At 43.9% G+C, this 16,236-nt stretch overlaps 2 protein-coding genes across 4 annotated transcripts in view; one reads left to right on the top strand and one right to left on the bottom strand.

The window, feature by feature from the left end:
• Positions 1 to 474: 474 nt before the first annotated feature.
• On the bottom strand, positions 475 to 13,321 carry SUGP2 (SURP and G-patch domain containing 2). Its single transcript, XM_082330957.1, is given in 12 exon segments — positions 475 to 3,796; positions 3,798 to 3,856; positions 3,859 to 3,892; positions 3,895 to 4,053; positions 4,740 to 4,804; positions 5,733 to 6,253; positions 7,077 to 7,188; positions 7,375 to 7,883; positions 8,581 to 8,698; positions 9,649 to 11,301; positions 12,467 to 12,588; positions 13,213 to 13,321. Coding segments are annotated over 11 exon segments (3,435 nt in total). The 5' UTR covers positions 12,582 to 12,588; positions 13,213 to 13,321; the 3' UTR covers positions 475 to 3,706.
• A 201-nt stretch (positions 13,322 to 13,522) lies between these two features.
• The window catches only part of ARMC6 (armadillo repeat containing 6), a 6,356-nt gene continuing 3,642 nt past the window's right edge, over positions 13,523 to 16,236 (top strand). For all 3 annotated transcript variants that reach the window (XR_014230265.1, XM_082330958.1, XM_082330959.1), the window contains exons 1-4: positions 13,523 to 13,646; positions 14,225 to 14,377; positions 14,822 to 14,904; positions 15,629 to 16,199. Coding sequence is in view for 2 of the 3 variants with exons in the window: in XM_082330958.1 (XP_082187084.1) it covers positions 14,257 to 14,377; positions 14,822 to 14,904; positions 15,629 to 16,199 (775 nt within the window). In the remaining variant the exon portion in view is untranslated. The remainder of the gene's footprint in view (positions 13,647 to 14,224; positions 14,378 to 14,821; positions 14,905 to 15,628; positions 16,200 to 16,236) is intronic.

Below are 16,236 nucleotides of genomic sequence, written 5' to 3'. Positions count from 1 at the left end.
GCCATCTCATCACAAAACAGGCAAACTTGGCCAAAGAGAGAGGTAAACAGGCACTTCCGAGAACAAAATCAGTTGTTTCTTCCTCAGAAGATGACATCCAAGTTGTTAGCTTGCACAATTAAACACAAGACTAACTTTGATCTTGGAAAATGTTTTAATACATTAGTATTCAAGTCCACTACTATAGAACAAAGTGTTCTTCATACTGGCATACTCTGCCGAAGATCTTTCACACAGCAGCCTTTGCATATCCGTGCGCTTTCTAGCGAGCGAGTCTCTTATGTCAAACCTAGAAAGTAAGATTTGGGGTAATTCAGCAGTTCAAAGCAGTTCAACGGAGGTCTGGATTTTCATGAAATGTTAAGAAGCCAGAGACACTCATGGAAACAGTAACATTTTCTTGGTAAAGGAAGACTTAAAAACCCTGGTATGTTAATGTTTGCAGGAATTCATAAACCAGACGTGTCCATTGCACATACCTATTTACTTGCTCTTTTCTGCCTGTACATTTGTATCATTCTTTGACGGAAAACATCAAATGCATCTTCTTTATTTTCTTCCCCTGCAACACCCAAGCCCTCCCCTGCAGAGGTAGCACCCCTAGGGAGTAAAATGAATAGTTAGAACACTCTGTTTCTGTTACATTTGACAATGTGCAGAAGAGATCTAAACAATAGCTTCCAACATAGACACAATTCAAGTGGAGAGTAATTCTGCTTCATTTGGGGGAGAAGGGGAGCGGAGGCTTGGTGCCGGGCATACCAGATCAACTATAAAACAATTCCCACCTCCCGTTAGACATGCAAATACCCACCAGAAGAAAATGCTCCTGTGATATCAAGGGAGCAGTGAAGATGTAGCCATCTAACAGATCGAAGTCTTACAGAGCTCTTGTATTAACCACTTTATTCATGGTAGTTAGGATCCTCTGTTGAAAAGATGGCAAAAACCTCCCTATTTCTTACATTTCAAAAATGACAGAAGTCAGAGACTTCGAGGAATGAGTAGGAAACACCACCTAATTCTGGATAAAAGATGAAATTTTTACCGAGGGAACGTAACGCTGCTTGCTTAAAACTTCTAGCACCCAAAGCAAGCTCAAGTCTTGCAGGACGCACACCACAGACAAAACCTGGAGCTCCTGCTCTTCCAAGAAAAACGAGTCATTAACTCATCTGTCTTCAGCCAAACATGCCAACAGAAGCAGGCAGGCCTCAACAGTATCAAAACAACTTTCTGCCCTGGAAGTAGATGGAGAGGATGACCCACAAGAATGCAGAGATACAAATAATTAAAAACCATCTCCTCCTCCAGGCTATGTGCCTAGAACCTCGACATTACAAAGCTAAGATTCATGAAACCTCTGCCACAGGAATGATCCTCTGTGCCAGTTTTATTCTCCAAGTCACTTCCATTAGTATTCTCTATGAAAGATTTCATTACGTGAAGTAAGAAAATTTAGATTGCCCCCATGTACTGAAATTGGGATTTCTGTGCTATCAGGGCAAAATCCAAAAAATTATTCTTAGCCAATTTCTGTAATAATAGGTCCATGTAAGCCAAGTAGATTGTTGTGCAATTCTAAAAGAATATTCACAGCCTCTAAAAAGCAAATTCAACTTTACAGTCCACAGTAGAAATCCTGGGTGCTGCTTTTTCTTCTGAATGGTACAGAGTCTGACTTGGCAGCTGTATGATCAAGTTATGTTATGTTTTAAATCACCGTTAGAAGTAAAGTCACCTAAAAGACCTCCCCAAACTTTGCTTTTTTTCACCTTTTATAGCATGACTTGTTTGAAGCAACTCTCTTCATTTGCTGTTTCCATTACACAATGGCTGCTTCATACTTCCAAACAGAAAGAACAGATTTTTTTTTTCTATTTACACCACAGTTCCTCTTCTATATTACTTTCAGAATAAAAAAAGCTAATCAAAGTCATGAGATAATTACTCAGAGGAGGGTCTATGCCATAACAATGTTCTGCCTTTGAGTGTGTTGTGTTTTGTTTTTAAAACATCTCTTGAACCGTAGAATTGGTCAGACCCACAGCTGTGACAAATTAGTCCTCAAGACAGGGGACAGCTCAGAAGACTAACATGAAACTCCATTTAAAACTTCTGGGCCCGTCATTTTCGTAAGGAGTCACCATGCAATTCACGTATCTTTTACAGTAACATAAATAAAAACCTCCTCAAACCTGCAAATATGATTTGCTCTCCCAGCCAAAGGCAAGCTTTAAACTTTCCTAACAAAAACGGGCCTCAAGTTTCTTTGTGTAACAACTGATGTGCTTGAATACATCAGGTTCAGGTATCAGTGTTATATCATAATCAGGATATGCTCTACACTAGAATTGGAGTGTCTCCAATTATTAATCCATCCCCTTTTGCTGAGAGAAGGAGATTAGACAGCACGTGGACTTTTAAACAAGTCATCAATAGAAGAGCTGGTAGCTTTCAAAAGAGGAGGAAAGAGTAGAGGCCACAGATTACTACATGAAAAAAAACCATGCACTGTATCAAAGCAACTAACAAGAGAAAGCAAAATGTTCAGTTGCACCGGTTTCGTCCTCACGGAGATTGTCCCAGAGTATTGCCCAAAGAATGACTTCGATGGGAAAGCAGAGAGAGGTGCACACCATGGAAATAATCAACAATGCGGAGTTCTCTCTAAATGACAGAAAAGGTCAACAAGGTTTCCTAGGAGGTACAGAAAGCAATTCTTCACTACTCTTTGCAGGTGTCTTCACAAGAGTGACACAGCAATGGACTCAAGCTGGAAAAACTGTATTTTCATATATTAAAAATGCAGTTCTTAAAGCTGGCCAGAAACTTTTAGAGTGTGGTGGGCTAACTGTCAGACCAGACACAATGAAATAGCTCATGATTAGCCGTGCCGTGAAACTTGTGCCAGGAGCTACAGAAACAAAAAAATTATTCATGTATTTGGTCCCAACAAGTTTTGAGGTTAAGAACCAAGGTTCTAACAGTGGTGAACACGAGAGCGCTACAGGCGAAGCAAGCTGCTTTCTCACTGTTTGCTGCTGAAGAAGGAAATATAGAAAAAATAGTGATGGCCACTGGACCACAGGGAGCCCTAAGGAAAAAAGAAAGCAAACAACCAGCAGTATCCCACCAGCTAAAAGGACCAGTACTGTTCAAGGCACGAAGAGAAAATAGAAATCCCTGGAAAAAGAAGACTGTTAAACCACAGACTACATGTGTGGAGCAAGAAGTTTGTCATATGGGTTCAGAGGGAAATAAATAGTTTCTGCCTCCTTATTCAGTCAGGGAGTTGAAGGAGGCATCATCCATTCTCTGTGCCAGCAGCAGTGGACGCTGGATACAGCAACTTTAAAAGACAAAATGAAGATTCAAAACCAAAACTGTACTTTAAAGGAAAAAGCATGCTTACCTTCTGGCAGATGCACTTACCTCTTTCAGTATGCAGTGGAATGAATCACATAATTAGAGTGAAAATAAATTTGTTGCCTAAACCTAGGAGTATTGGGTATGACATTCCTAAAGTCTATTTATGTATTATGTACCTGGCGTGGTAGCAAGGAGATCCCCGGGATACTACTACGTGTTAAGAAAAACCAAAGACACCCAACAACAAAAAACACCTCCTGAAGAACAGGGGCACCCATGTATCTTTAGAAAGTGTCCGCACACTGCAGCATTCATGCTGCAGCCCTCCGTGACGTCAAACTGGATGGCAGGAAACAACCACATTCCAGACCAGGCCAGAAAAACACGTGGAGCCTCCCCGCTCAACTCTGCTGAGGCCAGAGGCCAACGTCAAGAAGGAAACAAAACACTGAACGGGCCACCTCTAGGTGGGTTAGATAAGCATTGTTACTATTAGAATCCCAGCCTTTTCCAGAGCTGTCTGCAGTGTGTTCCCATTACATACACTTTTACAGGCTCTCTGATTCCTTTTCCTCGTGTACCAAGGCCATGGCCTTCTTGCCAGCCCATCTTCTGAAGCATCTGGAAACCCACATTCCTGTTTGTCAGTTTCTTGTGTGAAAATTCTAAATCTTTTGGTTTCTGTGGAGAGGAAAAAACAGAAAAACAAAGGGTTTTTTTGTTATACAGGGAGACCGTGTATTAAAAATCCCTCAAAAAAACCCCTATAAACTAAGTGTGTTTGAATTTCTGGATATACAGAAATATCTTCTAAGCAGCACTTCTCTAGCTACACAGAAAAAGTCTATCAAAGAGTAAGTATCTGCTTTGCCAGTTTAAAGAAAAAAAAAAAAAAGAACAAATTTATGTCATGTTCTCAAACTGTTAAATTACATTATTAAAATAGCAAAGAGTACACCTTCACATTTTAAAAGCTATTTATGCTTTTTAGTAACAAATATTGAATGATCTGTTGTCTGAATCCCTATTACAAATACAGAAGCAGTCAAATAACATCTCACCAATTTTGGAAAATTACAACACATTTTCCAGACAGCAATGCACTCATTTATTTTTTTTTTTAAATAGAAGACAAGATTAACACACAGCTGTTCAATAGGGCTCCAATCAGAAACTGTTTAATTTTGACAGAGGTAGCTAAAAGACAACAGGAGCCATGGGTCTCCTCAGATTTAGTCCAGTCTTTTTCAGGATCAGGCTCTTCAGGTTTTAATTTGATTTTATGACAATAACAGAGTTTCAGAGGCTGTCTCTTGTAAAGACAGTTGATTCTCAGAATGCAATGTCAAACCAGAAGAGTTCTTTACCTTCTTCTTCTTTGTAACTGGGCAACCACGAGGCCTATCGTAAGCAATTCTGACAGGTTCATGCACTGCAAGTCAAATCAAAGACAAAATTCAGCTGTAAAGAAAACCAATTTTAACACAGAACTCCAAAAGTACATCTCAAGTGGGACTCTAACTCAATGCCTTGGCCTAAAATCAGAACCAACAAGAAAGATCAGGGGGGAAAAAAAAAAAAAAGAAAAGAAAAGAAATGGTAAGACCTTTTTTCCCCTCCACCACAAAAAAGGTAATTAGTACATGCATGTATTTAGTTTTGGACATACCATGCCAGCAATACAGTGATGGATGATCTACTATAAGGACTTTAGATCTTTCATTTCCCTGAGCTTCTGCAATACTCTGATAGAAAATTCAGACTGGACTTAAATGAGGTTATTGTACATCATTTTCACATCACAAATGACAACCTTCACCAATAAACATCATTATGCAAAGACAAGACATTTGTTAAAGTAGCTGCAGAGCACATACCAGCAGTTTCAAGCTACTTAGCTCTCAATTCTTAGAATATCATGACCCGCCCCCGCTGTGGCCGTATTGACAAAATTTGACAGGCCAGTCCAAAGTCTAAATATATTTAGTCAAACACTCAAAATATGTTCAGCGCTATACTTCAGTCTGTTAAACCTTCCGTACACTGATGAAATAAACCCTGCAAAAACTACTCCTGTGAGTTTTTTAAGCAGCAGGGAGGTTAACATTCACATATACGTAGAGAATATTTGAGGAATGGTGTTTGACGCAAACTTTGCTGTTTCACTGCGACACGAGAACTGTTACACAATTTATTCAGATTCCCCTTTGTCAGTTGAATGAACCTTTACGGTGAACATTGTATTCATTTTTGTATTAAAGAAATGTAATTCTTTAAGCCAGTAACAGTCAGTAACAAAGTACATAAAAATCAGGAATTCTGTACTGATACCTACAAAATATCTTTTAAGTAACACCCACCTTTTGGTTCTTCTATGAGGCAAATCCTTTTAGATGCAGGAATCATACCAACTTTCAGAGACTTGCTGCTGATTCGTTTGCGAGGAAAGAGGGTACCAGGAGCAGGAGTTGATGCCTGTGTCGACAGATTTGGCATAGCACCATCAGAGGATGTGGCTAGCTGCATTTCACCTGTTGAAATTTCCTCTCCTGTTTTGGAAATCATCTCTTCAGCTAGGTTTTCCACACTTCTACCTGCTGACATGTCATCCTCTTCTCCCTCCTCTGCTTGCTCCATTTCCATTTCTTCCAAAGGCTGGGAGATATCCTCCTCAAACTCAGCTTCCTCCTCATTATCTTCTTCCTCCTCTTCTTCTTCCTCCTCCTCCTCTTCTGAAATATCCAAATTTCTCTCTTCAGGTTTAGCACCTTCCCCAGCATCAGTTGCTTCTGACACAGCACTGAAGTTAATAGATGGACATAACTCATAGACTTTCATTCGGTAAAATTTGAAAGCAGAACTGTTTCGATCCTGTAGAAACCTGAGCACAAATTACAGTGAAAATAATATCAGAAAGAGATTTTCTTTAGCTAGCATGAAGCAAGACATTAGAAATAAATATCTTATTAATTTTTTGAATGGTCATTCCAGGTGTGCTTTTGTAGAACTGCAGGAGTCCCCAACAACATGTACTAGGAACAGCATTCTCCTCAATTCTTACAGGCTGCTTTTTATCAGCACTTCTCAAACTGTGCTGTACAGAATTCAGTAGAATTATCTTCGTTATATAGATGGAGAAACTACGGCAAGGTGCTAGCCCCGGATGACCCAGAAGGCAAACAGCAGACCCCAGAAGAGAATTCAGGTCTTCCCAATTTCAGTCACGCAGTCTATGTGGAAATAGGTGGATTGATTCGGAGAGACAGAAGAGATAATAGGGCTCCATTTCTGTTGGCCCAGTATGACTAAAAGAAAAAAAACTCTGTGCTAATTTACACTAGAGCACTTAGGCCGTTGTAATCAAAGCCCCACTTAAAAAAATAACAAGATTGAAAATACTTTGGCAGAACAGTGTTTCAAGATGCAAGCTGATTACTTAAGATACAAAAGAAAAAATATCAGTGCCTGTAAACATTTGGGAGAAGTGTTTTTCTTTCTTAGGTATTTCAGATATTCACCAGTACATTACTGGTGCTGAGCAGGACACAGGGAGTATTGCTCAAAATCCTCTGTGCCTAAACACACTGAATAAAAGCATACATCTCAACAAACAAGAAAAGGAAATATCTCTTTAGTAACTGTTTAGATGTATTTTGATTTTTCTTACTGGCCCATTTTCACAGATAAATGTGTAGGTTACTCACCAAAGATCTGGGTTATCTGCACTGTTGTCTATGCTGAACTGCTCGATTTCTGGTCCTACCTGAGCAACGAACTTGGCAAGCTTCTCAGCAGTTTCCATTGTTTTAGCATCCACTGCAAGGAACAGAATGCGCGTTATCTATAGCTTCATACAAAATCTGCATCACTGGGAGGTCAATACAGTTGAGAAATATCTACTTTAGCAAAAGAAATTATTCTTAGAATTTCCAACAGAACATTCTATGCAATTTTTTTTCTTACAATTCGCAATTTAAAATCTCATCTTGAATCTTCACTTACCATCAGGAAACTGAGAGGACAATGGTGGGAAAAGTTCAGGTGGTGCTAGTAAATCCTCAGAATCTGCCCGTTCTTCTGCTGGCAGAAAGGCCTCTGAACCGGTGGCACACTGTGAGGACGAGGTTGTATCGAGGGAAGAATTCTTCTCAGACAGGCTGGTTTCTGATACAGAAGGCTTTGACTGGACCGAACCTTGAAGACGCTTGTCTTGGTGCTTCAGCACCGTACCAGCTGAAAGCACAGTCTGCGTCCCTATGGTTGCTCTCCTCACCTTCCTTCCTCGAATGCCATGTTGCGTGATAATTCCAAGCCTTTTTCTTTTAAATAGCCTTCTCTTAATGCTTGCGACTTTCCTGGCATACAACATGGCCCTGACTGATTCTGTTGCCGATTCTTCTAGTGTTCTGCCCTCACCACCAGCTTCCTTTCCAGATGACGTCCGCCTTTGCATCTCCGATAACTTCAGTCTGTAATACTTGTATTCTAGACTATCTTCGTCAGACAGGAACCTAAATAAAATCATATATATAACATGAAAGCCTAAGCTGAAAGCACAGCTAATCTCAAATTCTCAGATCAGAAACTCAATAGCAGTTGATCCTTTCTTCCAGGGGTCTACAAAAGTTGCTACATGAACGTTAGCCTGCATAGGTTTTTCTCAGAATAACGGCCAACTCCGCTTCTACAGCAGGACGTGAAGCATGCCAAGCAAATAAAGGATGGAGGGTTTTGACATAAATCATTTGGCCGCTAATTAATCAGCTACGCTGCAATTCACACATGAAGAGACACTGTCACATTAAAAGATCGTTACACTTGGAAGTGCCTCAGCTTTCCAACATCATTCGTAGAACGGTAGATCCGTAAGTCTGTTACCTTACTGTGTGTTTATGTTAACTGCATTTGCTTACTATTTTCATCTTGTAAATGTAAATTGCTTTTAACATCTTGTATTCGGATTGGCATACAGTCATTATTGACAGATCAAAAGGAACGTGGTCTACCAGACAAAACAGAAGAAACAGGACAATTTCCAGGGATATCAGGAAGTATAATTAGCTGAGGAAACATTTTCAAAAAGTCTGATTAAATATACAATAGGCTTTGATCTTACACCCATTGAGTGAAATGCTGAATTTAATTAAATATATTCCAAATACCTTCAGCAGAGAGTGGTATTACGACATACTGTTCAAACACACCTACCAATATTCAGGGCAGTTCTTTTGAGCATTTCTCTCTTTGGCAGACAAGGTTCCTGAAACAATGCTATTCACTAGCTGCTCAATTGTCTCTACAACTTTCCGATCAGCTCGCTGTGGGGCTGTAGGAAGAAATAAAATGCAGACATTGTATTATTCCCATCAACAGAGTAGCAACATGTCGTCTTTGTTATTCTTTGACACACTGACATTTGCAATTTTTCAACATATTAATACAGAAAAGGCTGCACTTCGTACTAGAATAAATTAAGGAAACCTCAGAAACTTTCCGGCTGTTCCTCAACTCAACTTAGATTCTAGAACAGTTTATTATGAGAAGCACTGTGGTTTAAGAAACTTATCCTTTGCCATCCCGGGCAAGTTAAGCCATCCTTTAAATGGCAATTACTTATTGCACCAAAAGGATTTTGTGCAAAATAAGTATATTTGAACAGCACTCTGAAGGGGTGAGTTCCGAACCACCAGCCATTCAGTGTCAGTGCCGCAAGACCTCCCTGCGAAAGTATCTGAAGTTCAGTTAGGAAAAACCAGATGAGTATAGTGATGAGTAAGAATGCTTTAAGAGAGGATGAACTAGACGGCCTAATATGGTAGAGGAGATAGCATTCCTGTCGATGGTAGTATATAAACAGCTTCAAAGAAATACGCCTGCATCTGATAAGTGCGGTAACATCTCTGACTTTGCTTATATGCAAATACTTACTCTGTGACGGAGCCAGTCACAGCTGTGGTCCTGGCCTCCCCACCTCGGAGTTGGGAAGCTGGAGGGTGGGGCAGCTGAAGCAGCCAGGGGCACAAGGTGAAAATCCTAGATTTAAAGTATAGGCATGTGCAGGAGAGGGGAGGAAGGAGACATGCTTTCATCCACAGAGCTGAAAGCGATTGCTACAACAAGTAGTATTTACTACCTGCCTCAGCACTGTTAGGGATTTACATGGGATTCCCAGAATTAGGAATTCCTGACCTAATGAAACCATAAAAATTAAGGTAAAATGCTAGCAACAAATAAAGAAATTACATAGTGCAAAGTATTTTACAACGGTTCACTCACTTTTAACTTTTGTGTCAGGAGAGGGTTTTTTAAGCTGTACTGTGGACTCTGGCTCAGCTTTTTTCATCTGAATTGGATATCCACTCTTCTCCAACCAAGCCTTCAAGTTTTCAATGTACTCTCTTCCAAACAACGTTGAATCATCGAAGTTTGGGAATAGTGTTGGTGCTGGAGCCATTTCCTGCAGCCCTACAGCTTCAAGTATTTTCTCTTGCCTAAAAACAGACGCTAGCGCGAAGGTCTGACCCAGAAGCGCTAAAGACTTACGACAAAGAGAAACAGTGGTCTCAAAAGCACTCGCCATTTCTCTTGGATTCCCGAAACCGCTCGTCTTAATGCTTAACTCATAAGCATTGCAGGCCATAAGCAGCGGTGTAACACCTTTTAGGAGGCGGTCTTGTAGCCTCATTATGTATTTATCAAAAGGTTTTATTATTTCAAAGAAGCAGTTCTTTGTTTTCACAGCACCCTTGTCCAATAGCATATTTAAAAACTCATTGTCCACTTTGGGAGTTTTCAGAGCAGCATGTTGTAAACTCTTGATAGTAAAGAAACAATAATCTCTGTGTTCTGGCTTTAAGGAGCATTTGAACGAAGCAAGCATTTTTGCACAGGTTTCTGTCTCTAGCTCAAAGAGAGCTCCAAAGAGCCGGGAAAATTCTGCATCATTTTTTATTGCATGAAACCCAGCCCATTTTATAATTTCTATTCCAAATGTTGAAAAAATGTCCGATTTGTCCACAAGGTCAAAATTGAGATTTCTGAAAACATGCGCGGGCTTTGGGAGCCTGAGAATAGGCCTCTGCGTTGTTATAGCTGGCCTCTGATTAGGTCGCGGAGGCAACTTTTGATTGGGGCGCTGGACGGTCACCGGCCTCGGGTTAGGTCGCTCAGCAGTTTCTGCCATTTGATCAGGTTGCATAGCTGGCTTCTGATCAGGGCCCGGTTGCAGTTTTTTAGGGTTCCATTTCTTTAGGGGAGTTTTGATATCTCCTTTGAATACTTTAGTTTTAACGGCGCCCCTTGTAATACGCTTTCCTCGCAGAGCTCTTCCCCTGCCAAGGTTGCCCCTCCGTATCGGGGGTCGGAACTCGCTGTCAGATTGAATTCCAAAGTCCACATCATACTCCTGATTTTCCATGTTGCCGTATTCATCTTCCATGAGTCCTGGTGATCTAAAGTCACCTAAAATATCCGCAGAACTAAAATCAGTTTCGTGTGGTCCGGTGGATTCCCAAGAGTCAGGAGGGCCGTAGTCCTGGTCATGAGAAGCCAGGCCCCCATACTTCCTGTCATGGGAAGCTGGACGTCCGTACTCCCGATCGCGAGACGCTGGGCGCCCATACTCTCGGTCGTGCGAAGCTGGATGCCCATACTCCCGATCGTGCGAAGCTGGACGCCCATACTCCCGGTCACGAGATGCCGGGCGGCCAAATTCCCGGTCACGAGACGCTGGGCGGCCATACTGTTCATGGTAATAGTTATCTTTCCTTATGAGAGGACTAGCAGATCTATAAGAAGGTCCTGGATAGTCATCTCTAGGGTCTTCACTCCAGTCGTCATGTGGATGGTGCTGGGCGTTGTCATGAGTATATCTTCCATCATCATGAAAACTGTCTTCATATCTCGGTCTTGGGACTGGCCTTGAATGAGCTGTAATGATAAAAACATAAATACACCAATGCACTGCAAGCAGCGCTAAGAAAAAAATTTAATAAAAACATTTAGACACTTACAAGAGTCAACATATCAAAACTTCTCAAGAACAGTACACGTACCTAACTTTAGGATACTCCCATTTGCTTTCTTATGTACACTGAATAACTCATAATAAGCAAAAAGCCACAAATGATTAACAATGCCTAAACACACATGACAAAACAATTTATTAAAAATTCTACTCTCACTAAAGCTGAAATGCAAGCTCTGCTATAAACCCCATTTTCTACTTCTTCACGACTTTCTCAGTCTAGGAAAATGCTAACGTTGTGCTCATAATGCTTCTACTCGGATTTCTCAGATGTAAAAATATCAAAAGCATGCACTTTCTGTTTCCACACTGAATGTCGGAATTCCACAGTTGAACAGAAGATCATATTTTCTCAGTCATACGCAATTATCTCACATAACATTAAAATCAGAAACACTAGCATTTCCTGCAAAGTACCCAAGAATCCCTATTCCTTAATTCCAGTAGTTAAATTCAGAAAGTAAAGAATACTTGAACAAATGAAGTATTTAAAATAAATTATTTATTTGGAGCTTATACAACTTTAAGAAAACAGAAGAGATCTCATTTCAAAACTCTCCATCTCCTATGAATGTAATCCAAGTTATTTTTCTAGACATTTTAAATATCAAATTTAGAAGATAAAAGGATTTGCAGATCACGTCTTGTACACATTCACTAGATTAATGTCCTGCTTTTAGCTTTTTCTCCAAAAATAACATGAAATACAGAGACCCAAAGGCTTCAAACGCACTCCTACATTTATTTAAGTTATCGGACATCAACAGAATTCCATCCCGCAGCGATGCCTCTGGAGACCTCCCTGAAATTGGACCCACTCTCTGATGCAGCCTGAACAGAATTCCTTTGTTTGAAATTCATTTTTTTTGCCTGGAATTTGCATTCCACACTGAAATAGTGTCAGTCATACCAAGCTATTAGCCTCTTAAATAAAAATGGATGTGGAAAAACACCAGCACAAGTCCACATTTGAGGCAACTATACGTAAACGGAAGGCGAGAAATCTAACATAGCTGTTACCAGAATAGCTGGGATAATCCACGGCACGTCACGCCCGCGTTTCATTACCTTTAAAATGATGGATTGTGTCCTCTATAGCATCACTCCGGTCCATGCGATACCTTTTAACTTTGTCCTGCACTACAGCATCAAACGTCTCCCGTGTGATCCGCCGAGAAGCCATTTTTATCCTGTGGCAAAACAGCACAATGCCGTCCCTGACCGGGGCAGGGACGCCGGGGAGGGTCCTCCCGCTGCCGAGCCGCTAAGGCCGCCGGCACCTTCCCGCCGCCCCGGAGCCCCCCGCCGGGCTCGGCCCGGGCGGATTCCCCTGAACGCGGCGCGGGGGTGCGGGCGGTTCCCTCCCCCGCTTCCCCGCCTGGGGCGGCCCAGCCTGAGGGGAGAGGCAGCGTCAGGAGGAACCGCGGCCGTTGGCGCCTTCCCGCCCCTCACCGGGCGACCCCCGGCGGCTTGCTGCCCACCGCCCCGCGCTGCCACACGCGCGGGCACCGGCAGCGGCAGCGGGAGGAGGAGGAGGAGGAGGGGGAGGAGGAGACGCCCCCGCCCCGCCCCGCGGCCCGCCCCCGCCGGGAGCCGGCCCTGCCCTCACCGAGGCGGCCCCCCCCGCCCCGGTCCCGCAGCCTCCCCGCCACACGGGAATCTCCCAGCAGCCCCCGCGGGACGCTGCTCGGCCCCCCCACCCCCTCGCCGCGCCTGCGCACTGCGGGCCCTGCCGCGACGGAGGCGCGGCCTCCTCATCCCCTCCAGGCGGGTGGTTTCGGGGCAGCGCCGCCTTGGCGCGGGTCGGTACTAACGGTGAGGGCGCGGTCCCGGGTCGGACGGCGCCGTAAGCAGAAGGGGAGCGGGCGGGAGCGAACGGCCCGCAGCTCTCCGCTCCCTCGGCGGGGCCCCGGGGCGCCCGCTGGCCTGTAGGCCCGCCTCAGCCAGGCCCCGCATACTGCGCATGCGCGGAGGGCAGCTGACCGCATGTGTGCGGCGCGGGAGCGCGGTACGGGCGGGGCGCATGCGCGCTCGGACGCCCCGGGTTCTTTTTCGCCCCGCGTTTTTTCTCGCACGGGAATCGGCGTGAGGTTCTGCACTGGCGCATGCGCACTGAGGGGGCCGGGCCAGCGGAGGGCGGCGGCCCGGGGTACGGCGGCCGGGTAGGGCCGGTCCTCTCAGCCCGCTGCTCTTTGTCAGGCGGGAGGAGCCCGTCAGGGAGCGGCGCTGCGGGCGGCGAGGGACGGAGGTGGGTCGTGAGGAGAAGCGAGGCCCGTTGTGCGCCCCGGAGCTCCCCCGGTACCTGCGCCCGCTTCCCGGGCCCTCTCCGGGGCAGGCCTCGCCGAAAGAGCGAGGGGCTGGGCCGGCCTGGGCGGCTGGGCCTGCTGAGGGGGGTGCGGGGATGAACCGGGCCCTGCTGTGGGAGGCAGGCCGAGGGGCTCCGGGCTGCCTTAGCCTTCGAGTGTGTGGGGTCTCGGGGCCGTGTGTGCCTGGGCAGGCTGCCCGCCGCGCCCCTCCGGCAGGCGAGAGCCGTGTCATGGTAACACCCATCCGCAGCAGAGCAGCAGCGGCTCCCCAGTCCAAATCCTGGGCCTCTGAAATTCCTCCTTTTTTCTTTTAATTGGTATATTTCTGCCCATTAAAAAAAAACAAAACAAAACACAAAACAAAACAAAAAACCTCCACCAACAACCATTCCTTTGACTATGTATTTTTGGTTTCCAGTTCTGTGCTTTTGTTTTGGAAAAGAGCAAGTCGCTTCCTTTGTTTCTGATTAACCTGAGAAGGTTTTGCACCAAAGCTAATTGTGCACTATCTTAATGACAGGACGAGGAAGCAGGTTATTCCGTTCGAGTAAAATGGGATCGAAACAGATTGCGCAGGAAACGTTTGATGATGCAGTGCAAGAAAACATTACAGAATTTGAAATGGATCCAGAAGAGGCTGTGAGAGAAGCTGTGCAGCAGTTTGAGTCCCAAGGTATTGTAAATGCATCTGTTTCTGCGGTTCAGCTTATTGCAGACTGAGGTTTTACATATCTCAAAATTTAAGAGAATGCAAAGACTGATTATCCAGTATTGAAAAGAAGCCTTTGTGCAGTGGAACACAGACACTATTAATGCTAACCTAGTTTCATGAAGTAATTATGACTGAAAAACTGCTTTAGGTGAAACTGCAGGGTGCAATTTGCTGAATGAAATTGAACTCCCCCCCCCCCAACTGACATTTAGCTAGAATGGATGCTTTGTTCCAAGATGTATTTGGCCGTTATAGTTAGCCAGAACTTTGGCAACCTTTCAGCACCTTTGTGCATTGATCCACGCTTTACAGTAAGTTTATCTTTGTCCACTCTGGTTAACTTGACAAATTTTACCCAAGCTCCTGGGTAATTAATATTAATCTTGTTTCTGTTTTTCCTTTTAGGTGTTGACCTAAGCAATATTGTGAAAGCTGTGCGGCAGCCTGCCTCTGAAAATGGTCAAAAGCAAAAGCATGAAATTTTGCTGGTAGGAGCACAAATTTATGTTGTCTTCTAAGGATTGGGGTTATGTAATAGTTTAAGTAATAGACTAAGAATAATGAGACATACCTTCTGCTTCTGTCCCATTTCTTTGTGAGCTCTTCATCAAGCAGTTAATCCCATCTGTTCTGCAAACTAGGGATAATATAAAAGTTCAAAGAGCTAGCTTGCACTTTTCGGTGGAAGTATCTATGTAAGTGCAAAATGCAGTATTTCCTGCCTAGGAAATGCAGAGACTGCCTTTCGTGACTTAGAAGCAGATTCTGCTGTTGTCAGGTAAACTCAAACCACAGAACTACTTTAATGAAATACAAGTAACCTAAGCGGTAGCTGGTATCTAACCCTTCTGAGGGTAGATGAAAAGATTGAATACAGTCCCTCACCAGTAAGGTATAAAAATACTTGTGCACACCACTGACCCCGGTGAAATGTGCTAGTTGGACCCAGTTCACCTGCTGCTGGTCAGAGTGGCATACAGCGATGGCGTGACGTTGATGGCAGAAGTACAGAGAAGCCCCCGTTCCTCCGAGGGTCCTGTGCGTGAAGATAAAATGCTGCTCTTTGAGACAGCCATTTCTTAGATACGTGAAACTAATTTTAAATTTAAAAGAAGACTATTATTATAAATAAACAAATTTGACTGACTATAAAGAACTGTTCTTGTTCCTTCACAGTTCGGATCGAAAAGTGACTCTTAATCTCTTCTTTAGACTTTAGATTCCCTTGGGAGAGCCGTTGCTGACTCTGATCTCGCTGAGATGGCTGAGCAGCTAGCGGTCTTCACTGATCAGTGCAAAGAACAGCTAGCTTTCCGCTACCTGGCTGGGCAGAATGGTGCCTATTCTGTGGTGTTCTCTGCCTGCCGGTTGGCTTCAGGAGACAGAAATTTAATGCTGAAAGCCTTTTATACTCTGTCTGCCATCTTGGATGGGCAGCCAGACCTGCTTGACTCCGCTGGCCAGGATCTACTGCTACAAACTCTGAAAGAATATCGGGAGGATGCGGAAATGACGCTGGCTGGGATCCGATGCATTCGGCATGCCTGTCTGAAACACGAGCAGAATCGCCAGGACTTTGTGAAAGGTGGGGTTCTCCCACTTCTGACTGGAGCTATAGTCCAGCACGGAGCCAGCGCCGATGTCGTCCGAACGGCCTCCTCAGCGCTCCGGATCATGACATTTGATGATGACATCCGCGTGCCCTTTGGTCACGCTCACGATCATGCCAAAATGATTGTGTTGGAAAATGATGGGTTAAGAGTCCTCATTGAAGCTGCAAAAGGTAAAATTAACCCCATGACTGGTGATCCTAATTTTGA

This window comes from Platalea leucorodia (assembly GCF_965183815.1).
Source record: "Platalea leucorodia genome assembly, chromosome: 21".
Lineage (NCBI taxonomy): Eukaryota > Metazoa > Chordata > Aves > Pelecaniformes > Threskiornithidae > Platalea > Platalea leucorodia.
The sequence above is the reverse complement of the archived record's forward strand: the minus strand, read 5'-3'. Positions and strand labels throughout refer to the sequence as shown.